Here is a 26775-nt window from a genome sequence, read left to right as displayed (position 1 = left end):
GCAAAGAAATTACTCTGCTATGATTTACATTTAGTCATTCTAAATTACACTGTTACTTCAGAATTTACCCTTGTCTTCCTTCTCTGACTGCTCTTCTATTAGCTTGTTATCTTCCCCCACTTGATTTATGTCATTTATTTTTAATTTGTAATCTTATGGGAATGCATAATGTATTTTAAAGTTAAACAGTCCACTTCTGGTCTCTGTTAGAAATTAGAAGTAATAATTGCAACAATTTATATCCTTCTTCATGTGCAAATCTATTTCCTGAGTCTGGTTGAGAAAGCAATGGATATGGGAATTCTCTAAAATTGTTATATTTTGAAGTATTTTAAACTTTTGTATTTAATGGTTTGGGTGAGGATGAGAACAGTGTCATAGTTCTTAAATACTGGTTAAAATCACAAGTGTTATCTGTAAGTTAGCCATAATGCCATAACATCACTCATTTTTATTTGTCCATGAAATTGCTAATATTAATTACAATACATGCTATCAATCAGGAACATTAATAACTCCTAACTTGAAATGAGATATAAAAGGAAAAACACTGATTTCAGGACATCATCCAGCATTTTGTGTGTGTGTGGTGTGTCAGAAAATGAGAGTGGTCTCATTAGAAGCAGTCCCTACAAGCAGAAGGTACAACCCCAAGCTGTTCCCTTGTTTTCTCAAGGCCAGCTCACCTCTCCTCTTGTTTTTCTCTTAGCAGTAAATTCTGTTACTCTGGGCCTTGCTCAGACAGCCTGGTCCTTGTGACAGCTTTGTGCAGCATCTCCTGATGCTGAGCTCCTGCTGTGGATTCTGCTTGGCTTTATATCTCTTTTCAAGTTAGGAATAGTTAATCATGGATAGTATATATTTTAATTAAAATTAGTAATTCCATGTACAAATAAAAATGGGCAATGTGCATTGTAAATATTTTTTAAAAAGACAAGACTGTTTCATTTGAAATCTTACTTTAATTTTTAAATGCATATGTTTTAAGTATTTTGAAAGAGCTAACATAAACTCCAAATTTCCAGATAGAGCAAAAATATTTAATGGTTTACATTAAAAATTTTTCTTGTTTTGTTTCTGAAATTTGTCAGACTGGATTTCCATACTCATGGCCCTTTCTTTTGGCTCCTTTATGGGTACATGGTTGAGAAATAAAGGTTTATATGTAATTAGCTCTCACTGCATCAAACATGTATTTTCACTGGTTTGTCTGGATAGATGCAAAAGCTCTTGACCATTGACCTGAGCTCCAGTGAAGTTTAACAGAAGACAAAACAAAGGTTTAGATTAAATCAGTGTAATCTCTTATTGGTGTTTACTTGTGTTACTTTAAGCTCTAAATGTATTTTTCAGAGTAACCATAACCTGATAGAGAAACACTTGAACTTTGGAAAAACATAATTTTATATCCCAGTATTGTATCCTTATAGAAGTTCTCCACTAACTTTCTTTTTGTGCTGCTCTACAAGCTCTTCATATTCTGTATTCAGGTTTACTGTCCATAGTCCAAGATGAGATACCAGCTTATCTGTGTTTGCCCTTTTTCATCAGTGTTTCTGTGGGATTGTTAATCAGGCAAAAATCACACTGGGGAGTATAAATAAGTTTTAAAGAATCTCAGTTTAATTATGCTTTTTTTGCATTATGGGAAAAGCAGAGGCCATGAAGGTTCTGCAGAGCAGCAGCACAGTTCACCCAGTTTGCATATATAACCATAGCATCCTATTTCTTAACCATGAAGTTATCTTCTTATGAATCATTCATGTGACTCTGAATGTCTACTAGTCTTTAAATAAGTTCTGATATATCTTGGAACAGAGAAGCTAAATTAATGGTGAATTGTTAGGGATTTTTTTAACTATAAATGGAAAATTATTCCTATCATGACTTGCTCTAAACACAGGAAGGAAGGCAGCAGTGCTGAAAAGTGTCTGAATCTATTGCAGATTATCTGCAAGCTTTCTCTCCCCTGAGATGTTGAAGGCCATTTCTGTTGTTCTGTCCAAAGATAAATACTATTAAGCACTTCTGGGGTCCTTGCTGTCCTTTCCTTTCTGAACTGTCTGTTCTTACTTGTCATCAACTAGACAAAAAACATATCTGGCTTTGCCTTCTCATTTTTGGTCATTTCTTTGGGGCAAGAATGTGAATCTCCCCATATCCTCAACTGGAAATGCCAGCAAAAAAGGATTGTTCACATTTCTTTATTTCCATAGAAAAAATGGCAGGGGGAGGATAACACCATGTCAGCTTGCAGTCACAAGAAAAAAAATCTAGGAAACCAGGAGCTAGAACTGGAAAAATCTAGGAAACCAGGAGCAGATATTAATACTTTCAGAGAAGCTTCCCTAAAATTTGGACTTTGAAACATGCAGGTGAATCCAGTTATGGCACTGGGAACTGGATGTTCCCCTGGGTGGATGGAGGGCTGGCGCGTGCTGCTCCCGCTGCTGCCCAGAGCAGTGACGTCAATGGAGATGATATCCCTGCTCTAGAAATGCTCAAACCAGCCATAGAGTCAATCAAGATGTCTTTGTTGAAGCAGGAATCACAGTATTAAATCTTGCTGTTCTGAAGCTAGCAGACTCAACTCAAGGCTGTCATTGCTATTTTTCCAAAGACATTTCATCACAGACATCTGCCAGCCAGCTGTGTAGACTTTCTGTCTGTGCTAATTTGTAAAGTATTGTTGCTGGCCTTCAGCATTCAGAGCCATCTCCTTTTGGGCTCTTCGTGGTCAAAAACTCTCTTCTTGGAAATATTTTCTTCCTCTGGTTAAGTTGGTTGCTTTTGTTTGGTTGCATTTGATTTATTAGCTTTGGCATCAGCTTCTTTTGTTGGGCTTATCTTGATTTTATAAGGCATCTTATAAATACATGAATGTTGACTAGTAGAACAAGGAACTGAGACTTCACTGATGTTGCAGTATTGCCCCACTGAAGACAACATCCTGCAGGATTCTCCTTTGTCCACCAACCCTCTTTCAGTTTTGAAGTTCAATCTCTTGCAGGTGCTTTAATATTTCATTAATTTAATTGCTTTGTCCTTCACCTGGAGGATTTGGCTGAAAGGCCAGGAAGAGGGGTGCTGGCTGGGCAGGTGGTGGTGGTGCAGGACCTCTGCTTTCCCTGCGAACACTGCCCTCTCCTGGTTCTCCTGCTGTGGACTGAGAGCTCAGGACCCGTGCAGGTGCCAGATAAGGAGAATGATAACGCTGGCTCTTTCTCCTGTTGCTTGCTCTCTCCCAGCTCCATGGCCTCCCATCTTTCTGATGGATGGCACCATGCAATCTTTGTGCTGGCCCAAGAAGCACAAGGCAACCCTGTCTCAGAGTTGTAGGCTCAGAGCATTCCCAGGAATGCACCAGGGGTGGGGTGGTTGCTGTACCTGGGCCCACCTGGGATCTCACCAGGCTTGCAACCCCAGCCTCAGAAGCAGTCCCTGAATCCCTGAATCCTGGCTTTTAATATCCAGCACCACTCCTGGCTGCTTGTTCTGCCTCTCTCAGTTCTGTTTGCTGACTGGACCTGTCCATCCATGGTAAGTTCCTGACTAATGCCTCTGCCAGGCTGCTGGAACCAGGCTGATCAGCCATCCACAGCGTGCCATTCCTGAGCCATTATGGGTTACTGCTGAGTCCCCCCTTTCTCCCCCAGAGCCCTGCCTGAGCCCAGAGTGCTCCCTTCCCTCTCTTTTCCCCATTCCCAGCTCATGTCACTCCACAGAGCAGGATCAGGTTGCCTTTGCATTGTGATTCTTGGCAGGAGCCCCTCTCGGGTTCCTATGGCTGTTGTGTGAGTGCAGCAGCCAGTAGGAACAAAGCACATAAGGACACATTAAACCAACATTCAGCATGCAAAGCCCCAATAATTTACTATATGCTACCCTGCCTAGGAAAGGGAACAGTGTAGCACATTTGCCCTTTTAATTTCCTTTCTCACACTTTTGTCTACAGAAGCCTGCACTGTAACTTTCTTGAAAAGCATTTTTATTTATTCCATAGTCATTCTTAGGCTGTTTGTTTTAAAGCAGTGTTTCTTGCAGAAACAATCTGCTGTGCTTTGCTTGATACCATCACTAAACAGAGACAGGCTGTTGTATCTGATTAGAATTTTAATTGTAGAAATCTAACCTTTGCCACTTCATCGTGCTCTTAAAGTGGTAAAATGATCCCTGCTGTGCTGCTGCCTGATAATTCTCTTTTTTTAAAACCTGCATTGAGCAGTGTTACACAAGTGCCAAACTCAGATCAACAAATTTGTATACTGATGAACAGTTATCCCTTCAGGCATGAAAAATGCCAGTTTGACATTCTTTCCATGTCTTGTATTAACATAGTAGAGTTCCAATAAAAATACTAATCACTTTGAAATAAGAAATGTTACAGAACTGTCAGATGTTAATTTTTTTTAAACCACACAATTTAAAAGAAGGTTCAAATAAGATAAGATGGTTGCTCACAGCAGCTCAGAGTGACAAAGAATTTTGGCTTCAGAAGCTGGAAATAAGCTTCAGAATCCATCTTACGTGGATGTACCTGCTACATATATGGTTGTCTTATATTCATAGGGAATATACTTCATTAGAAGAAAATCCTATCACTAAAAAATTGAAAGAGCTTTTTTGGTATATAGCACAGGGCAGGGCTGTCTGCTTGAGAGCTTATCCAGCCTATCTATCCATATCATCTGACCTAGTAAGGGATGCTGCTTCTCCTTGTTCTCTGAGGTCCTTAGACCACTGTGAGTACAGTAATCCCTATAATGCTTGCACAAATTACAGCCTTCCTTGGGATTTTGCACAGTTCACAGGCCAGCATGGACTTTATCAATTGCTGGGCAGCCAAGCAGGTTACTGAAGGCAGATGTTTCCTGCTCTTTATTAAGACTCTGAGGGCCCCTAAATCTGGCAATGGCATTAGGCTCAAAGCTAAAAGCTGTGTTTGCATATGTTGTGTGACATGGTTTGGGACACCACTTGTTGGAGAAACTGTTTATAAACTGTAGACAGAGTGAATAATATAAAGTTTGAAATTCTGTGTCCTGTTCTGAGCCAATTATAGGGATCTGAAGAACGAATGACCCAACAGGAAATGCAGAGTTAGTAAACAAAAATCGTGTATGTTCCACTGCAATTGTGCGTAGTCATCTTCTGAGTTAGGAAAGAGAGTTCCTGAAAAGTAGTAATTCCTTGGGAAAAATAGAATTCTAGTTAACTTTGGGTACATTTTGTATAATTATGTGACATTCCTATTGAATTTCAGATCAGGAATATTTCTCAAGTAATGACCTGTGAAACATCCCATTGTTCATGAATAAAAGTCAAGCTATTTAAAGCAGTAGACTGGCAAGCTGTTGTATTGCTCCTGCAATATGGTTGCCTTCAGAAAAACATTCTACATAGGAAGTTTTTCTTACATTTATCATAGAAGCATGTATTCAGGAGTAGTTAAGTCATGTGGACACGGTATTTACTGGGAAGGTGACAAACCTGGTCCTGTAGAATGAAAAAGTGATATAAATATATTCAGGTATAGTTAAGTCATGCGGACATGGTCTTTACTGGGAAGGTGACAAGCCTGGTCCTGTAGAATGAAAAAGTGAAATAAAGAGGATGGAGAGCATTCAGTTCCAGGTGACAGGGCCACCAGGGGAAGATGCAGGTGCTGGAAGTGCCCAGCATGTGTCACCTTATTGTATTTGTGTTTCCCCCAGACGAAGGAAGGAATGGTGAATCTGACTCCATGTTCTCAGAAGGCTCATTTATTATTTTATGATACTATATTATATTAAAGAATATTAAACTAAACTATACTAAAGAATACAGAAAGGATACTTACAGAAGGCTAAAAAGATAATAATGAAAACTCTTGACTCTTTCCAGAGTCCCGACACAGCTTGGCCCTGATTGGCCAAAGAATGAAAACACTCACACCAGAATCCAATGAAACAATCACCTGTTGGTAAACAATCTCCAAACACATTTTAAAGGAGCAAAACAGAGGAGAAGCAAATGAGATAATTGTTGTTTTCCTTTTTCTCTGAGGCTTCTCAGCTTCCCAGGAGAAAAATCCTGGGTGAAGGGATTTTTCAGAACATGTGAATGCCTCATCACCTCTGTTAGTTCCCTTTCCAAAGTGGCGGTGTGGCAGGGCTGTCACACAGTGAGCTCATTTCAGAGCAGGGGCTGACCATGTTTCTGTGTGTCCTTGCAGCTGCACAAGGAGCTGGAGAAGGGGGAGAGGGAGAGCGTGGAGCTGCAGGAGTTTGCCAACGCCATCCTGCAGCAGATCGCGGATCACTGCCCCGACATCCTGGAGCAGGTCGTCAACGCCCTCGAGGAGTCCTCCTGACCTCAGCCACCAGCCCACGGAGCAGCACACCAGTGGCCAAGGCCAGGCAGCCCACAGAGCCATGGGAGTGGAGAGCAGTGTGAAAGAACATGGAATAGAAACTTCTGGTGCACCTTTGACAAAGAAAACAAAGGCAAAGCAAAAAAAAAAGCCCCTTCTAAAAACTACATGCTCTCTAGGTTCTTCCAGTCTATGATTAATCAGCTGTTTTTGTATTCATCTTCTCACTGCCTTTCTACTTTAGAATCCAGTTCCCCATTGACTTTGTTGATGGTGACTTTTGGATACAGCTAAGCAGAGCTCTTCCAAGTCTACTGAGCAAAGAAGAGGGGATCCACTGAACACAAGCAGCTCTAGTTCTCCATGAGGTTGCAGAAGAGTAGCCCTCACCTTTCATTAATATATTGCTTTTTCCTTCTTGTCTTCTTTCCTCCTTCCTGTTTTTTATTTTCATGAAAGCTGAAAGCCTGAATTTCATAGTGCTAAAACCAAACCTGAGTGTGCTCTGATCATGGCTCGTGGCTGGCCAGCATCAGCTAGCTCAGGTCTTGCTGCCTGTCTCAATGCATCTTATGTTCTTCAATAACAGAGTGAGGAAAGGAAAGTTTCCCTCCTTGCTCCTGTTAGTCATTTCATCTAGCAGCTGGGAGAAAAGGTAGGCATACTGGTACTTTCTGTTTACTTAACTTGGAATTTTATTGTTCACTGGTCTGACTCTGAATTGCTAGGTGGGCCATTTTTTGAGGTCACTGTTTTCATATTTTGATTTTTGGGGGGGTTTAGATGAGGTTTCTCATCATAAGTCTGTGTCTCCTATGTTCTTACTTTATAGAGAGCTCTCTCCCTTTGAGCAGGTGTGGTCAACAGGTCAGTTCCCAGCTTTAACTTGTACAGTTTGTCCAGTTTTTCAGGCTATGACTTTGTGAACACTGACTGTCGTCAGAATAGTCTTAAGCATTCTGTAAATGAGAAATTTGCATCACTTAGCTTAAAAGTATAATTTTAAAACTAAGTTAGGTAAACCAGTAGCATATTTCTTACTATAATTATAATTTAATTTATTTTGGTTTAGCTTACATTGAGGGGGAATTAGTTTGAGTTCAGAGCAATAACCCTTATGAAGAGGAGCATCTCTGCTGCAGTTGGCACCCAGCTGAGTAGATAGGTGTAAAATCACAGCTTTACTTAAACCAGTGCAATTCTTCTGTGTATATGAGAGGCCTTAGTTTTATTCCCATCCACCTTTGACACTCGTTACAGCTCCTGCTGATAGGTAATATGACCTGAAATCCCAGATCAGTTTGTCTGCAGTTTGGTAGCAATGTCAGAAATCCTATTTTATGAGTAGGACTTGGGTGTTCATTCTTGGACTATGCATTAATGGGGAGACAGGTTTTTTTCCTGGCTGCCAGTGGTTATGTGTGTCTGGGGGCATCTGGAGGACAGAGCCCTGTAACATGTCCCCATGTGCTCCTTAAAGGAGCTGCTCCCTTTGGCTGGCTCATGTTACCTCAGAGAGCAAGGGGAAAGCAAAAGGAGACCAAATAACACTGCAGTGGAAGATATCTTGGTTTTCTAGTCAATAGCTAATTATAGATCTTCTCACTAAACCTCCCATTCAGAGCCTGCAGTTTAATTCCATATAGCTTACTACATTGTGAGCTTAATCACTAAGCTGTTATGCTAAGGAAAATGTTCCAGGCCTTTTCAAGAAAGCTGCATTTCTTACATCTCTCAGATCCACAGCACAGCTGCCTGTATGTCTTTCACACCTTGTTTTTATCTTTAGAAGTGATCAGTTGCTTCCATCACAAAGGAGATCAGCAAAAGTTTGGATAAGGGAAGATGTACCTTGTCGTTTTTTCCCAAACAAGCAGTGAAAATTGGGCAAAACTGCAACCTTATGTACCTGTAGACTCTATTTAAAATAAATCACATCCCCATTGATTCTACTGTAATAATTCAGCAGAAGGAGCCGCATTCATAGCCAGGGTGTCTAGGAAGAATAAGTCTCAAAAGAAGAGGCAAATCACTCCTTTTCCAATTCTTTTGGAATTACCAGTGCTTTGCAAATCAGGAGAGCTAACTTTAGTTCTTCCTGTAATAGCAGCCTGTGTCTGAAGCTTTTTTTGGTGTGGTGTGTGAGGGGAGCAATGGGAACCTGGATGTGTGGAAGGGGGGAATGCCGGAAGGGCAGCAGACAGTGACTGTACCACTACTGGGCCCTGCCTCATCCCAGAGCCACCCCTTTGGTCCCATTCTTTGAGTCAGCACCATTCGATAGGAGCTGTTGTTTTGAAATCTTTCCTCTTGCATTTTCCTCATCACCCCTAATTACTCACTCAAGGAATTTAATGCCGCCTGTAAAAGCATCAGAGCCATCAGCCCGGCATCATCGGCCACCGCCGCCCCTCCTGACTCTCTCATTAACTTATATGGTCAAATCTCCAGCTGCCCTGGTTCCCTGCTGTAAAACAATCCTTCCTCTGTGAGAAGCTGTGGAATTTCCCTTATTGATGGTTCAAATGGCTCCTGCTTGTAAACCTCTTACTGAGATGTTCCTTGATAGCGTTTCTGCTGGAGGCAGGGGCAGGGGGAGGGGATGGAGTGAGGGGTGATCACTTCAGGCTGTTATTTCAATTCCCTGGCTTTACCGCATTGCCCACACATCGCAGGGAAGTGCTGCTGCTTCTTCAGCATCTCTAACTCAGCTTGTGGCTGCATTTCTGTGGCCCCAAGTGCCCCAGCCAGAGGCCTGGTGCTGTCAGGGCAGCGTGTGCAGGATCTGTGCATCAGCAGCGGGGTGAAGCTCGCTGTTTACACATCTCCTGGCCTCTTCCCAGGGAGGATTTGTCAAGCCTGGCTGGTTTTCACGCTGGCCATTTGGTCCTTTATCTGCCAGCCACACACCTGCTGTTCCTTCCATCCAAATTGTTGGGCCCTGGTGATTTTTCTCGTTAACTGCTGTTATCTCCTAGGTCTTGTAGGCTTCCCATCTTAAAGATTGATCTTAGACCTCTGTGAAGTGCACTCAGGGAGGGAGCAGATCTCATTTTGGAACAGTCTTGATCCAACTTGATCTCCATTGAACTATTTCAGGTAACCTCTCTGATCCTGTGTCAACAGAGATCCTGTGAATAGCTTGAGGAACTTTGGGGTTTGGGAGGTACTGCTGGCCACAATTTAATGCTGAATGTGACCACTGAAAGCTTTTTATTTTCACTCATATGGAGTGCCACACCATTGGCCTTAAGGCAACAAAGGGATTTTATTCTCACAACCCATCATGGAATTGCATATGAGGCACATGGGAGAAAGGCCATATGTGGCATACCCTGCAATGCTCATCCAGTTGCCTAACCCACCACTGCTCTTCTAAGATCTTATTCCCAAGTGTCAGCAGCCAGGCAGATGCAGACAGTTTCCTACCACAGTGGTCCTGCAGTGCAGCAGCTCTAGGAAATCAGGGCCCCTTCCCAGGGACCCTGGGGAAATTTGCTTTTTCTTCTCCTGTTGAATGAAGTTTCATTTGCTACAGGAGCTGTGAAAGTTTTAACTGCTTTAATATTACTTTTTTTTCTTCTGAGCTGTCATTTGCAGAGAAACTGAGAGATGTAAGGACTCAGGAGCTGTTTGTAGAAAATTAAGTAGATCATTTTGGCAGGGCTTGGGCTAAAAAATAACTGAAGCCTCTGAAGCCCATGTACCCTGTAAAAGCTGACACTGCAACCACACTTGTTCATGATACCCACAAGCCCGAGTCCATACTTTCCTCTGAATCCAACCTCATGTAAAACACTACAAGGACATAACACTAGAATTGCAGGGTGAGACATGAGCACTGTTTGCCGCTGGAAGAATTACCTGGCATGCTCCCCAACGAAGCTCTAGGCTTCTCTAAGTATTCTCTCTCGTGTTGACTGCCTTTAACCAGCTTTCACTCCAGAAAATGCCAAACCCTCTTTGGAATACCCAGTTTTTGCCAAGTCCTGGGGACGGAAGGTGAAGGTCCAACGCGATGCGCGGAACCACGTGCGCCGTTTCTCGTTGCATGGCTGGAAAATGCCTTCTCTGGAAAACTTCCTGGTACTTCAGGGCTCTGAAATTTGCACAAGGGAGCATAGATGTCATAAATCTTGTAGAGATAACCCTGGTTGTTGAACCAAAGGGGCACCTCTTTTTGTTTGCCCTGTAATTCCCATCTGTTCTGCTGCTAGTGCTCAATTTGTTGGGAAATTTTTACATCTGATGAGGGGTGACAGGGTTGAGTCCCCACTCCTGTACTAATTGCCAATTGCTGCCACTGCAGGGGTCTTTACAAAGGATGTGGAGTCATTCACTGATACCATTTTAAAGCAAAAATGTCATTACATACAAAAATGTGTATATCCTTGAAATTATTCCAGTGAAATGCTAAAGGGAAAGAGTACAACCAAGGCATCTGATACTGAAAGGAAGCTTCTCCTCAGCTCAACATCCCCACTGGAAGAGGGACCTGAAGAGGCCGTGGAAGGCTCTGGAAAACCAACACTGCCCCAGCAGAGCCGTGGTAGGAGGGCCGGGCGCGGGGCATCGGGGACGTCGTGCCTGGCAAGGCCAACTCTGCTGACCCCTCTCATCTGCGTGGTGAGGAAGAGGAGTGTCAGGGGGTTTTTTAAAGCAAAATGATGTTTTTAATTGTTTTTTCCACATAAATGGAAGGAACCTTACGCAACAGCAGATCCTTCTGAACAAAATGGCTGTATCCGCTGACTATTTTTAAAACGAAGAAAAAAAAAGAGAAAAACTGTTTCAAAACTTTTTAGTGTCAAAAGCATAAACTCAGAAATCCTGACTTTTTCCAGTGTGTGTGGTGAGTGCTGTAACCCTGTCATCAGTATCTCCCCTGACTTTTTCAGGGGTGTTTTTTTCCTGTTTTGTTTTCTGCTTGTCGATATTGTCTGTGTGGTCCTAAGGCTGGGGCAGTTACCAACAATGTGTGTCTATTGTCGGTTTGAAACAAAAGATAGTAGTAGAACTGAAAAAGATGTGTTTTTAAAAATATATAAAAATAAATTTCATTAAAAGGAATTCAAGTAAAGAAGCAACAAAGCCATGACTCCTCCTCTCGGGATTGTACGGAAAAGGATATGTGGGCTTATAATTATAACCAGTTGCCTTTCACAGGCTTTTGAGGTCCAAGGCAGCTTGGCCTCTTAGGAAATGTTACAAACCCTGTATAAGTTCCTGCTTTCCCAGGTTTATACTGTACGTGTGTAAGACAGAAATGGGCAGAATGAAACAGTATTTTGGAAGTCAATCTTTTCTGGTAACAGTCATCAACACCAGGTGTCCCCTAAGATGGGAACCACTGATGTGAATGGGCCAAAAGCTTTAGCCAAATTTTCTGTTTTCTCCATCCCACCCCTTGATGCCAGGGACATGAGCAAGTCCAGATCAGGTAGTGCAGGTAGTTGTGTGTAGGTTCATTATCAAAGTTGTATTTCCTTGCCTCTGGTGTTGGTCACGTACCCAAGCGCGTTATGGGGCAGGAAAGGACCAGCAGCCACTTTCTGCTCTGGTTGCATCACAGACTTGCATTGCTTGAAAGGAACAACATGAGACTAAACTGGTGTGTAAGGTTAACAGAAAAAACCCTGACAGATCACTTTACCTATGAACACAGGTAAAGAATTTCATTAAGTGAATGTATTTTTATTATCCAACTTAACCATATGCTGTTTGTCCCCATTTTGCAAGCTTAGTTCCGATCTTGAAAATCAAGTCAGTGTTTTTTGCTGTTAAGTAGGTATTCCCATTAGGCTCTTGGTGCTTTGGTAAGGCTTTTTGTTCAAAACACTGGTTTCTTTCACTTGGAAACTGGCAAAAAATGGATCTATTGGTCATGTATACTCTTATTTGTTATAAAATGTGCTTATCTTAAAAATCAAATTTGAGGCCAAATTTTAAAAGTAGACATTGTTCCTTATTTCTGCCCCATCTTCCCAGCTCTCTGTGGACAAGGCCAAGTCCTCCTTCCCTCCCTGCCCAGGGATGGCTGCGTTTGGCCCCTCACTACACACTCATTACAGTATAACTGGGGAGGCTTTAGTGTAAGATGCCTTTTTATTTGTCCAGATGCTGGAGGAGGACGAATCCAATGGGACCACAAACAGGGGAGTAACTTCTGTGCTAGCCCAACATGCTGCTCCAAGCCCACTAGAACAGTATATTGCCGTTTCCTTCCGAGGCAGCGAATGAGGAGAGCTGCACACCAAGGTCACAAATCATCTGTGGAGTCGAATTCTGTGGGATGCCCCATCCACTCCACAGACACAGATCCCTCATTTGCTTTGGGAGAGACGTGTTGCACTTTAGTGGAGGGGGAGGCAGGCTTTAGGGATGGGATCTAGTGTGCTTGAATTCCTTTTGGAAGTGACAGCAGCGGGAGACATTGGTGTCCGTGATGCAAAGCGCGCACGCTGCCTTCAACTCGTATGTGTTTTATTGCTGGAGTCATGTTACTGACAGGATAATGAAATTGCAAAGAAAATGTGTTATATTCAACTTTGCCTTGATAATATAAACACTTTGTTCATTTTTTTTCTTCTTTTTTTATTCACAGACTAAGTTCATCAGGAAATTATAAAATTATTTAAAAATTCCGGGCCCTGTCTTTATTTCAGTGTGTGTTGCTTGGTGTCCTCTCCTGAGTGCCCAGGATGGGAGGGCAGGTAGGCTGCAGGGCTGTTCCCTGACACCAGGCTTGAGGTCCCAGTTGTTGCCCACCTGCAGCAGTGGGACAAACCTGCTGGGGTTTGGCTGCACAACGTGCCTGGGAATGCTCATGGACACAGCTGGGGCTGCCTACAAGGTGAAGGTGAGCAACTGGCAATCCCAGGGGTGTCCCAGATAACCTCACAGGTCAGGTGAGTGGAGATAAAATAGCTGCTGTTACAGTCAGCTGTCCCCTTTGTCTCTCCTGCCTGTTTCCCAAGTCAGTGACTTAACTGTTGCTAATGGGTGACTGAATTCCAGATGTGCATCCCATGTGTTGCGTCAGTGTCGGGATCACATCTTCCACGGCAACGTGGCTGGAAAGCCTTGCTGTGGGAAGGCAAGCAAGACTGTCCCATTGAACATGTTCCTGGTGAAACCTGGATGTGGGTCCTGTCCCTCAGGAGCAGAGGAGAGTCATGGCTTTGTGGCATAGGATGAGCTGTGCTCTCTGCAGGGCTGGTGGAAATGGGCTCTACCCAGTGTCCAGTCTCCAGACGTGTTCTGATGACATGAGAAATGCCTGAGAAATGTCAGTGTAAAAATCTCATTTTTCTGGGGTTTTTTGACTGTTCTAAAGAGAATAGCATTGCAACACTGGGTCCCACTGGTAGAACAATGTTCTATGCTAAACACACTCCACCAGATTCTCCGCAGCTATCCTGAAGCCCTGACAGCACAGACCTCCCCAAGTTGGGACACTTTCTAACCAATTTCTCTCCATTTCTTTCTCCCTTTGTCTGTCTGTACAGTCAGTTTTTCTCTGTGCTTTCTTGCTGGCCTTGTCCCTTCTGATTTTCCTCGATTCATCATTTCATGAGGCTCTTGAGGTCCTGACTTGTTTCAATACAAGTGACTGCATGTGTAACAGGAACAGGCATCCTGATCTCAGTGCCTGGACATTCCCTTCCCTTTGCTGATTGGATTTCAATCAGGCATGTAAAGCAGTGTGTGGAAAAAGGATGCGTGGGGATTAAGGGTCTCAGGAGCTTTGACAGAAAGAGTCCATCAGCCCCTTGGTTCCCAGTCTGGTTTATGTTTGCTCAGGCGTCTTTGGCTGGGAAGGGGATTCGTGATTCCTGTCAGGCCAGGGTGTGCCTGGCTTCTGCAGCACGGTCCAGATCAGCTGAATGAAACCACATGCCACATGAATTTAACCAGTTACTGCACAGCAAGGTACCCATCAGTCTGATAAATGGCACAAACGCCACTCCTGGAGGACTTGTCCTTCTGAAAGGAGTAGTGAAAGGGCAGGAGTCCGAGTCAGCAGCAGCAGGGCAGCACATCTGCAGGGAGAGCAGAGCTGAGCTAAGGTCTGCAGCCCTGGCTCTGCTGCTTGGTGAGTTGCAGGGCCATGTCCCCGCAGGCTGACTCATGTTTTGGATGGCCCATAACAATAACACTGTTCGTGCTGAAAAGAGAAGATGCAAATGCCTTTTGTGCCTTATCAGGTTACATTTCATGCATTGTGCAGTAAAAGACGAGGCATCTGAACAGAATTGTCTGTGTTGACTGCAGCTACTGTGACACTGAACAGGGCAAGGGAGCAGTGGAAACAGCAAATTGTCAGCCCTGGGATCAAGCACACACAGATTTGAAACATTTTCCTTTGCAGATAGGTTTGTAGGGGTGTGCACAGCCCCTGTGTTGCCCTGGTTCCTGATTAAACATGGGCCTACTGCAGTGCTCCAACAAGGATGGCTTGGGAAAACCTGCTTTTCTAAATCACACCAGTCAGGGAGACTGCAGAAACCACATCTGCAATCCAGTGGGAGAAGCTACATATTTAGGATCTCCTATTTCTGACAGGATCTGCTGTGCTTGTGCTGCAGATGGCTTTTGCTTGTGTGGATTGAAGCTGTAGGGGGGCATCAGCCACTCCAAGATTACCCCCAAACAGTAATTAAAGCCAATTGCCCATGCTAATGATCTGTATGTGACTAGTGACCTTTAGACTGGGATTTTGAGACATCAAGTAGGTCTTCTCCACTGGGCTTCAGGATGTTTAGAAATCTCAGGCAAATAGCCAAAGTCCTCTTTCTTTAATGTCTTTAAAAACCCTCAAGCTCAAGTAGGGCATATACCCTGGGAAACTAAATGTTTTGTAGGTGGATGTACTGAAATTAGGTGTAAGCAACTTTTTTGCATATCAAGCAAACAGAGCCATACAGGTTGTGTTGGTAGACCTTATTTCTGAATATCCTGGTGATGTATCATAAAACATAAGTGGAACAGCTGGGACCAGCTTGGGTGTAGCTGTGGGGTTACAGCAAGTGATTCTCAGGGCGTGGGCTTTGAGTCCATCTGGTTTTAAGGACATGAGCAGTAGCTTTTCCCACTGTTTACAATGGTAAGCATTAAAGCTGTTCTAGAAGGTTGACTAAGAAGTTAAATATTTAGGCCCAGGTACTCCAGCCCATTTGTATGAAGTTGTCGCTTACTTCAGTGGGAATTCAGCTCCAAAAATGTCTATGGACACAAATCTCATGACAAGGCAAGTTAAAAAAACCTTTGGCTTCTTTATGTATTGCTAAAAGGGATGGGTGGCTGCTGTAGCTGAAAACCCATCCTAGAAGGATTTTTGTTCAGCTTGAGTAAACCCTTCATTTTCTGTAAGGGCACACCATTTTGGGGAACCACAAGTCTTGGAATGTATATGAACGCTCTTAACCTTTCTTATATAATGCACAGAAGCTGGTTTTAGCTCTGAGCAGTGTATCCTCTTGTAGCCCAGTGCACTGAAGGAAGTGCACACATGGATATATGTGTCTGTGCCCATCTGTGTGATCATATATAAATCTGGGAACCACGCTTCAAGAATGCCAAAGCTGCAATGGCAAAGGTCTGGAAGTTAGAAAATCTACATGACTTCATGCCTAATATGCCCATGATGCAATTTTCAGTAAGGTATTTATGTAACTATTTTTTTGCTCGATGCTTCCTTCATTAAGTGGGCAGGATGAATTGATTTCTTTGAACTGGTAATTGTCCAAACCCTACCACTGCTGCCATCCAAGACCACCAGTTCTCTGTCTCAAGCCTCTCATTACTTCGGTTCTTTAAATAATTCCTCATGCTAGTGGTAGCTTAGACATTAGGAGGGCTGTTCCTGTTTGTGCTATTGCTCCCTGAGCATTCCAGCACTTCCCCATGCCCGTATCTCTGACCTGTAATTGCCCTCGCTTATTTCTGGTGGGTTTGATAACCCACCTCTCCACCTAGCAAAGAGGAGTTCTGTTTCTTCAGCCACAGAGCTGAGCTTTCACTGTGATCACACACCGTGGCCTGCCTGAGGCTTGTCAGGAATTCAAAGACTTGGAGATATGATTTGACAATAAAGTGGAGGTAAATGGATGTCCTTCCTCTGTTCTTATTGTCTACAAAGCACATTGACTTTCCCAGCCAGGTCATTCCTGGCAGCAACACAAGCCCTTCTCAAAGTCCCATATGAAATATTTGAGACTACCTGGCAGCTGAAGTGACTGGCACATCACAGAAGGGGCACATCTTTGCAGACACTTGTAGGATGCAGTTGCAAAGAGCTCCAAAATGCTCCATCAGATACTCAGTGACCAGAGAATGTGCAGTACGTGCACATGGGATTTACAGGCTGAGTGCAAAGTGCAGAAGGAGCTAAATTTAATTTCAGCATCTCATTTTTTTAGTCCCCACATTACTTCAATCAGCCGTTCATGCCGCTCATCTATGATTTAATTAATTTAGCATTAATAGTTACTATGAGTGTGATGGTGGTGGTAGTCATGGAAGTTTGAGAAAGCTCCTTCTATGGATATTTTGAACGGTTGCCATTTTGGCTGATATCCTTCATTATAAAGTAGCATATTTTGGATTCAGGTCTGTTCTCCCAATCCAGGTGGTGACTTTGTCAGGTGGTTCTCAGAGAGAGCCCGGGCTCAGCAGCAGGAGCAGCCAGGGAGCTTCCACTCAGGCTCATGGCACCCACCAAAGCCGGGCAGGTTCAGCTGTAGCACAGCATCACAAATGAGTGTCTGCATTGCTGCTCTCTCACCCAATCTGATGCCTGAGTGACTCCTCAATAATTTTGACTCTACCAAGGAGTTTATTTGGGGAGCTACTCTCTTGTGTATAAATCCATGAGAACAACACTTTGCCAGATGGTGGATATGGAGATGTTGGAGATGTGGTGCACCCAATGCAATGGCAGCCCTTGCAGTCTGCCCCAGCAGCCCAAGCCAAGCTCAGTAACTTCAAGGTGCCAGGGAAAAGCTGCTCTTCACCCTTATGGCTGGAGGCCCTAATTCCCCCTTTAGTTGTGCTGCCCCTCAGAGCCCCCCTCGGCTCCCCTGGTGAGGGAAAACCTCTTTTTAACAGTTCTGTGCCAGGATTGAGAGATGCACGGGACTTTTTTCGCTCTTCAAGTTGCTGTTTATTTTTATCTTACCAGAAGTTCAGCACACCGTCTGCAGCAGACTTAGCACACAAGAAAGTACAGCAAAAATGGTTCTTTAAAGCTGTTTTATCCAATTAACTCTTAGAACATATTTTATTTCTGCCTTTCTACCAATAACTAATCCTTTGTCTGTCCCTGTAACCTCTGCACTGAGGCTTCCCACAACCAATCACCCTGTGCCACCAACACTGCAGGAAATGGAGTAGATGAAGAAGAAGCTCAAGATCCTCCCTCTTGTCTCCTATCTACCTCTATACTAAAATCCCAAAACCCTAAATTTCTCACCCTGTGACAAACTACACTATTCTCTATTATCTATTACACACACTTGTAGACCCCAATCCTTCCCAAAGTCTTGGAAGCTTTCTCCATGGGCAAAGGTTAAAGGCAGTTCTTCCCTGGGAGTCAGGACCCCTCAGAGAAATATTCCTGGGCCCTGGGTTCCAGCATGTAGTTAATGTTGGAAGTCCCATTTGGTTAATGAAGTGAATGGAACATTTAGTTAATGAAGTGATGACTCCTGACAACAGGAGTGGTAACACAATGGTTTGTGCTCATCTGTCAGAGCAGCAGATCAAAGCTGCAGACTAATATCACCATGGATGACCCAGAGGCTTCCTCTGTGTGAGTGACAGACAGACAGACAGGACCATGACTTCATGGTGAAACCAGTCCTGGGTCTGTGCAGCAAGGTGAGCCAGCCTAACGCTGAGCCAGAGCTTTCCTCTGCTGTGACAGGGGCTCGAGAGGGTGACAAAGCCAGCTCTGCCTGCCTTTGTTTTCCTGCTCAGAGCCCTTGTTCAGCACAGCTCCGCTGCCGCTGCTCATGGCTGGGTGTGCAATCTGCAGATGATATCTGGGCAAGTTCAGGCAGGATGGAGCTGTGTGGCTGTGGGTGTGCTGCAGCCTGGCACTGCACAGCACAGAGGGTGTCACAGGTCACTGGGGAGGGTGTGTGGACGTGTGAAGAGTCAGTGACAGCCACCATTTCATGGCCAGCTTGGAGCCAAACCTGATCTGGTCTGGGCTGTCCAGGTGTCCTGAAGCACACCCACACTGCAGCCCCAACTCCATTAACTGCTAACACCTTCTCAGCGGGGAAGAGCTGAGGAAATATAAGAAAATACAGAGCAAATCAGCCAAAGACTGAAAATACAGAGCAAATCAGCCAAATATAAGAAAATACAGAGCAAATCAGCCAAAGATGTGTCAAAGGCCAGCTCCCCCTGCTCTGTCAGCGTGTGCCAGCTGCACTTCTGGCCTCTAAATGGAGCTCTGATGCCTCTGATGATGGGGTTTATGTGCCATGTGCTTGGGAAGGTTCCCATAACTCACCACAATGATGTGGTGCCCCCTAAAACCCCATTTTATATCCTCATGAAGGTCCACAAGAGGCAGGTGTGGGCCCTCTGAACCTCACAAAAGCTTATTTGCCCTCCACAGATCTCTGTGCCTGATGTTATTCATGCTGTTATAAAAGGGATTATATACAAGCTGTGTCTTGAAGGATGTCAACACAAGGTTGTTGTGTTGACAACAACAAAATCTTCCATGACATTTGGATCTTCCAAACACAGCCCCTGAAGCCCTGTGATGGAAAGGGGGTTCTCATCTGCATTTACCTAAAAAAGAAACCCAAAAAAGAGAATTCCAGCTCTGATTGCTGGAGGGAAACATAGAAAAATGTAGCTTCAGTGAACAGCAAATGCTCAGAAACAAGAATCAAATCCACAAAAAAGATCCTCCCAGACAACACCTTTGGAAGCTGAGATGAGACAGGAATCCCCCTGAGTAAAAAACAAGATGTTAAGCACATGAGCAAATACGTTTTGGGCATGAATCATGGTGCCTTCCATTTTTGTGGGCTTCTCTGGGTTTGGGGATTTTTTTGCTTTGGGATTTTTGGGGAGTTTTTCTCTGGTTTTTTGCAGGTGTGTATAATTACAGTCCCAGGATGTGATGAAACATTTAGTGATTTGCTGTAACTTCAGATGCCACAAGTGGTGTTAGCAGGTAGGTGCTGTGCACATCCTGGAAAATCCATGTCTCGAGCTGAAAATTCCAAGTCATCACTTCAGGATGTCAACCACAGAAAATACAGAATGCATACACAATTGCACTTAAATTACATGGGGGAACTCTGATGTTTTTAATTTTACCTTTGCAAGAGTACATGACAGGATTCTGAGCTGGAACTCATTGGTGTCTACATCTTTAGTTTCTTGCATGTGTAAATACATACAGACACACACACACTTTTTCCATGAACAAGCCCTTGAGGTGTGCCAAGGGCTGCTTGTGCCATGGGAGCATCAGTGTCCATGCACAGCCCCAGGACCACGTTCATGGCAACACCTGAGTTCCTTAGAAAAACATCTGTTGCCATGTGGCTTCTTCCTTCTTTGTGTCCTGTGACTGCACTGGTGCTTTGGTTATCGTAGTTTCCATCTCTGCCTCCTTTAGTGCTGGTGTTTGTGTAAGCCCATATATTACCCATGCTATTTTTCTCTTTATTCATTTATTTAGAAGCTTCAGTGTCCAGGGATTATATTGGTGTTCCCTTCAGCTCTCACTGTGAAGGTGAGACTATTAAGCAAAGGCATTAGTCATCAAAGGGCACTCTGGAGCCTACAAAACACAGTGGTTTTCATACAAAGGCTTTATTGTCACCTGGTTGGTTTGCAGGAGGACCTGAGAGCAGCCCAGCCAGGAGCTGCAGAGCCTCGCTGACACTCTCCAGTTTGTCCCTGGGATTTGTGGGACCCAGAAATAAAAACAGGAAATGTGCTGTGCCTTCACTAGCTGTAAATAGTGCCTGTCCCTAGGCTGTGTGACATCCCTCCCAGGCAGCAGCAGCAGCAGCAGCAGCAGCAGCAGCAGCAGCAGCAGCAGCAGCAGCAGCAGCAGCAATCACAGCCCTGGCAGACACATTACACCCCAGATCTCCCTGCCTGCTGCCCTCATCCTCCCTCTGCAGCCTCACCATCAGTCCTAACACCTCCTAACACTGTCCTGCTCTGCACAGTGATGCTCCCAGCTCATCCAGCCTCTGCCCACTGCCTCAGCTGCCTGGTGGCACTGGTGGCACTGGTCGCACCCTCCTGGCTTGGTGTCTCAGCACATTTCATTTCCTTCCCTTCCACCTGCCAGGCCACAGAGAATGTGGCACCCTCCCCAGAGCCAGCTGCGTCACCTGTGTGTCCCCAGGGCCATCAGGGTGCCAGGCTGGCCCTGCAGCCGGGAGTGCCCAAGCCAGCAGGGACGCAGAGGCACCAGGCAAGCCCAGGGAGTGGCTCTCACCCCGGGTTTGGGGTTTGGGGTTTGTGGGGTTCTGCCCTCCACAAACCTCCACATGACCCCAAGCATCTCCATGCTCCATGGGAAAGCTGGATGCAATGTCTGAACTGTGTTTGTTTCCTCCTTCAGCTGAAGTTGCTGTGTGGTAAAAATCCCAGCTGTTATCAGGAGAATCATCCCCTTCCCTCTCATCAGCCAGAGGCCTGCCTACCTTTCAAAGGAAAAAAACTATGGAAGATTGTTTGAGCAAGGGAAGAAGGAAATTTAAAGGAAAGGAAATTTCAAGGAAATGAAATTTCAAGGAAAGGAAAAGGAAAAGGAAAAGGAAAGGAAAGGAAAGGAAAGGAAAGGGTACAGGAGAAGGGGATGCTGGGGTTCATCTATCTCTGACAGATCCCAGCTAGAGCCTTGTGTGTGCTTTCCCCAAAACCACCTGGGGATGCTCATCTGTTGGGAGACATCTTGCCAGATTTGTGGGACTTCAGAAGGGCAGCCCTTCCCTTCTGAGTGGGGCAGGGAGGAGTTTGGGTTTCATCACTCCCTGGCAGTCAGGCACTGAGGGGGGCCCTCGGTGCCAGCCCCAGCTCTGGCTGTGCCCTGGGGCTGGGGACAGGCAGGGGGGCACTGTCACCTCTCTGCACACACACACACACACACAGAGCTGTGTCCCAGTTACCAGCACAGCCCAGGTTTAATTGCACTGCAGAGCTCGTTACCACAGGAAGCAGGGGAGGCCAAGAAGGAAGAGTTTAGGACAGGATCAGCCATTCTCACAGACAGTAAGAATACCCAGAGTTTTCATCATTCATGCCGATAAAGATTTTGGAAAGGATGTACAACTCTTCACCTCGGGGTTTAAGCCAAGTAGAAGAGGCTGAGGGCCTTGGTCCGAGAGGAGGGAAGTTCAGGGGCAGATTACCTCACTGTCTGGCTATGGCCATGGCCCTGTGCCTCCCCACACCATGGAGCTGTGGCAAGGCTTGGGACCCCGGGCTGCCTCAGGGCCATCTCCTGTCCCCTTGCCCAGCAGTGTCCTGGGACGGGTGATGCTTATCTGTCCACAGGAGGGAGGGATGGGGGAGCTCTCCCAGCTCCGTGGAACAGAACCTAGGAGGGCCCTATCCATGCCCGTGCTCGGGCTGTCCCTGCCAGCCCGCGGTGAGGCCTGGTGGCACCCGGGGGAGGCTGGTGCTGCCCTGGTCCCTGGAGCCAGGGATCCTGGCGGGGGCCGCCGAGGGGGGCAGTTACACTTTAACTCAGCCAGCCCACAGAACCTGCTGCTGGGAGTGCCTGTCTAATGATTAAAGGGCTAAATGAGGAGACCTGAACTCCCTGTGCTCTCCCCAGCCTTGCTACCAGCATTCATGGGGACAGGCAAGCCAGGGCTTCACCCCACAGCAGCCCAGGTCAGTCACTGTTGGGTCCTTTAAACCCCAGAGTCTTCACAAGGGCTTCTTGTTACTCATCTCTTGGTTTTCTAAACCCAGTAAATGGCTTGGCTCACCCCTTTGCAGCAGGACTGTGGAGGAAGAGTATGGAGGAGAGCTGCAGTGGGAGAGCCATCCATTCCCTGGCCTGCTCTCCACCCCGTGGACCATTCAGGAATGCAGCTCCAGACACTGAATCCCCTGATGGGTTCCCAGCTCTGCATGTTGGAGGACCAGGAGGGCAGGGGCAAACTGGACAGAGGGTGAAGTGTAGCCACTGAATGTGGAGAGGTAGCCTGGCTCTGGCAGGGCTGCACATGTCAGCCGGCATTGCAGGCTCTCTGTCTTCATCTGACCTCTGGAGCAGTGCCCCAGCCAGCAGGACCATCCAGGTGGAGAGATCAATCCCCGGGACCCTACTGGTGCATCACTCAGGTGAGGAAAGGTGTTTGCACATCACACAGTTGCTGCATTCCCTTTGTGTCCTGTGCTGGCAGAAGGGAAGGGAATACTTGGAGATGTCCACCTCTAAAGGCAGCAGCCTCTGCCTATCCCACAGGATCACTAGTGACCAGCCCCAGCCTGGCTCCTGTCTTTTCTCGGCGGGGTGTCCCTGAGTCCAGGATGGATTTTTCTTGGTGATGTCAAGCCAGATGAATCCTGGTTTAATTGACCGTGAGTGGAGTCGTGCTTTGATGGTTAATGTTATACTTGGGGCTGGGAAAACTACTGCAAAATCATAGCAATTAGAGCTGGAAATGATTCAAGTCATCTAATTCATTTCCTCTCCCCCCCTTGCTGTCTCTCCCTGGTCCAGGAGCAGTGAGGTTCCCAACAATACCTCTCCCCTCCCCTGCTGCACTGTCGGGTCCTGCCCCTCTGACTCAAGGAGTGGAGCATCCACGTGTCCCTGGGGAGACAATTCCATCATCTGAAAGACGTCAACATTAGAAAATGTTTCAGATGTTTAGCCTATATTTCCTTTTGTGGAGTGCCACAGATTCTCAGGTCGTGAGCTCTACGCCCCAAGGAAACTGGCTGCTTCCCACGAGGACAGCGCCTGGGAATGAGGTGCTGCTTTCCTCTGGGGTTTGCAAGGGCAGGTAGAGAATGTGGGGGTGGGTCAATGAAGGTTTTCACACCTGCAAGGCAGGTCAGATCAGGTAGCTTGTCTGGAACGAGCTCTCCTTTGGCAGGAGCTCAAGATTCATTTTTTTTTTCCATTTCCAGATTTTTATTCCGTGAATTCCACCTGGACTCATAACAATCTCTCTGCTGGAAATGTGTCCAGTTCCTCACAAATCCACTTCCTTTCACTTGCTTCTACTACTGGTAGTAATCCCACCAGAGGGATTGCCCCCACCAGGGGCCAGTGGTAAAGGACAAAAAAAAGATCCATGTCAATGAAAGAAGCACAGTGAATATTCCTTCTCCTTGAAAGCTGTCCCAGGATAGGCATCATCTCTGCCTCAGCTCCATCCTGGATGCAGGATTGGCTGACCAGGGGGAAGATGATTGTGCAGGTCCAACAGGGATGGAAGAAACTTCCCGAGAGATCAGAGCTTATGGGCACCACAGACTGGGCTACACCTGCTTTAAGAGAAGCTGGAGCCACATGGCTGAGTTTCTAGTGATAAGGTCTCCTGTTCTCCACATATTCTGCAGGGTCCCGCCCTTAACTGAGAGGGATTTACGTTCCTTAATACATTTTAAATTGCTCTTCTCCTCTGCAGAGTGAGCTTAGGATTTCCACATCTCAAATAGCTGGAGCACTTCCCCACCCTCTTCCTGCTCACAGATAGCAGAGACCAGGAGGGGACAGACACGAGATGTAGTAGAAGAGAAGGAGGTGAATGAGGACAATTGGAGCCATAGGAATGTTCCAGTGAGATGAAGGGAAATAAAACAGCTTGTGCTGTCCAGGGGGCTGCATGGGTTAAGCTGTTTTGTGCAAGCTTTTTTTGATGGAGGATAAAGTAACCTTGTGGGGGAGACTAGGATAAAAGAAGGAAGAAAACAAAGGCATTTCAGCAGAGAGGACACAGTAAGGTAAAACAACTGGTCTCCTGTCACCACCCACACCAGCACCATGACCAACTCATTCTGTGGGGTTTTTTGTCCTCAGCAGTGGCAGCACTGCCAAGATGAGACACAGACCTCTGAGATGGGCCATGCACCTCGTTTCTGCTGGTTCCTCGTTTCTCAGGACACTTCACCTCTTCTCAAGCCCCCTAAGTGGTCAGCTGGGAAATCGCTCCCACCCAGTTCTGGGGATGCACACCCCAGCTGTCCCTCCTGCCCTTCCTGGCACCCAGCACACCCTGACACACATGTATCTATCTCCAATGGCCCTTCTCATCCCACCACAGCAGGAATGGAGGCGCCAAGGATGGATTAAAGCTGCAGGAATTCCCATCTTCCTCATGGACTGTGCTGAGGCCAGAATGGTATTTCAATAACCTGGTCTCTCTTTGGAATGATCCACATGGCCATAGCTGAAGGTTTTAAGGAACACATATCCAGTGCTGCCCAACCACCTCTGCTGGGGGTCCAGTGGCTCTGCCTTCCCTGTCTGCTCCCTCTGACCCTGGTGTGAGGCACCATCCCAAGGTGTGAAGCAGTGCCAGCCCCACAGAGGATTCCTGTGAGGATGGATGAGGGTCTCTGGCCTGCTGACCTGTTGTGGCCAGCCGTCCCTTGTAGCACCAAAAGTGGAAAAGCACATTACTCTACAGACCAAGCAACTTGCTACCAAGCTTCTGTTCTGTTACACTGCCCTTCACATCTTCAGGTCCCCAAAGCAGCACCCTGCCTCTCCTCTGTGCAGCCTCCCTGTGCAAGCTGGAAGTTCCACAGACAAGCAGGGAACAGCAGCCCATGTGGTAAACAGGCTTTACCTCTGAGCAAAAAAGCTGGCACCTCAAAGTTCCTGCAGCCAGCTGCAATTTCAAGACTTCCTTTGCCCTCTAATTAGTTGGCATTTGCTGTGCCAACTATTATCTTTCTAGTTAGACAGCACTGAGGACAATGGCTCCTTATTTCCTGCCACAAACACTGGGTTACTATTTACCTCTAGCTGTACCTCCTCTATCTCCTATTCCCATTAAAAGAAAGTATCATTAATGACTGCAGTGATGGGAAACACTGGTGCAGTTGGTCATAAATTAAGACAGTTGGAGCCTTCAATTACTTGCAGTGTGCAGCCTGTACTCAGACACTTACCTGCTCCTCTAAAAATGCTCGTGTATTTCCACCCTGAACCCAAATGGATGCTCAGAGCTGTCTGAAACAAGATGCTTGTGTCAGTGTGTGTCTCAAGCTGCATTTTGTCCCAAGCCAGTACAAATTTGAGGAATTCCAGGGGGCCAAATGCCTCCCTGATGTAATTCCAATTGGATCCTTACATGTGTGAGTCTGTGTACGTGTAGGAGCAGCAAGGTACTCTTTGCACTGCGTATGAGGCTCTGCAGCTCCTGCTGTGTGGGGACTTTGGATGCCTGACGATGTGGGGCCCAGAGATGGGGACCTGGACACAACAAGTGTAGCTTCTGGCTGCTGCACAGCTGCCACCAAGCTCGGAGACCAGGCATGCAAATCCTGTCTCCGTGTACGGAGCTGCCCAGCAGCCCCGGGGGCAGGCACCGCTCGCAGCTACACCAACATAAATTTACAGTGATCCTGCTAATGCCTCTGCAGCTACTCCTGCTTCTGCCAGGAAAAGTGAGAACGGGATCTGGCTGCGAATCTGTGAAGTTTTATGGGAAGGAGGGTGGGGGACAGCCCCCAGTGTGATTCCTGGTGTTGCACGCAAGGGATGGATGTGCCTGTTGAGTGCCAGCCCCATCCAGAGCTTCATGCTCTGTCTCCTCTGCCAAACTTTGCCAGTCTATTTCAACAGCATCCCCGAGCCGGGCTCTGCCTCATTCGCACCTTCATTGCAACCCAGCCGCCCACCCGCACTGGGAGACAGATGCCAAAAATCCCTGCTGGGATGAAGCAGTGGGTCACCAGGTCAGAAGCCCTCCGCTGGCGGGGGCCAGGAACCTGCTGCCCGCACCGGAGGGGTTTTGGCTCCCAGCACGTTTGTGTCCCGGGCCAGGAGCCCCATGAGCGGAGCGCCCGTGACCGCCACAGCGACAAGCCGCGGGCACGGAGCTCTCCGCAGCGGGGCCGGGCAGCCAGGGAGGGAGCACGGCGGGGATGCGCTGGGAGCGAGCGACACCCGAGTGTCCCTGCGGGGGCCGGGGGAAGGAGCCAGCCCGGTGGCCTCCAGCGCACGGCACCGCCGCGTTCCGTCCCCGCTGCTCCCTCGCTCCCCAGCACGGCCCCCTCGACGGCAGCGGCCCCGCACTCAGCCCCCGCCCGCCCCGGCCGGGGAAGCCGCCCGGGCCCCCCCAGCGAGCCCCATCCCGGCGGCGGCGGCGGCGGCGGCGGCGGCGGTGCCCGCGGCGGGGCGGGCGCAGGGCGCGGGGGGCGGTGCGGGGCGGGGGGAGGCGGGGCGGAGGCGGCCG

General features: G+C 46.7%; 1 protein-coding gene across 9 annotated transcripts in view; it reads left to right on the top strand.

The window, feature by feature from the left end:
* ERC1 (ELKS/RAB6-interacting/CAST family member 1) overlaps nucleotides 1-12996 on the top strand; it is a 277355-nt gene extending 264359 nt beyond the window's left edge. For all 9 annotated transcript variants that reach the window (XM_077178195.1, XM_077178201.1, XM_077178199.1 and 6 more), the window contains one exon: nucleotides 6215-12996. In XM_077178195.1, the coding sequence (XP_077034310.1) occupies nucleotides 6215-6352 (138 nt within the window). In that variant the 3' untranslated portion in view covers nucleotides 6353-12996. The remainder of the gene's footprint in view (nucleotides 1-6214) is intronic.
* Nucleotides 12997-26775: the final 13779 nt, after the last annotated feature.

The sequence above is a fragment of the Agelaius phoeniceus genome, chromosome 5 (assembly GCF_051311805.1).
Source record: "Agelaius phoeniceus isolate bAgePho1 chromosome 5, bAgePho1.hap1, whole genome shotgun sequence".
In the NCBI taxonomy this organism is placed as follows: Eukaryota; Metazoa; Chordata; class Aves; order Passeriformes; family Icteridae; genus Agelaius; species Agelaius phoeniceus.
This window is presented reverse-complemented; position numbering and strand designations above follow the sequence as displayed.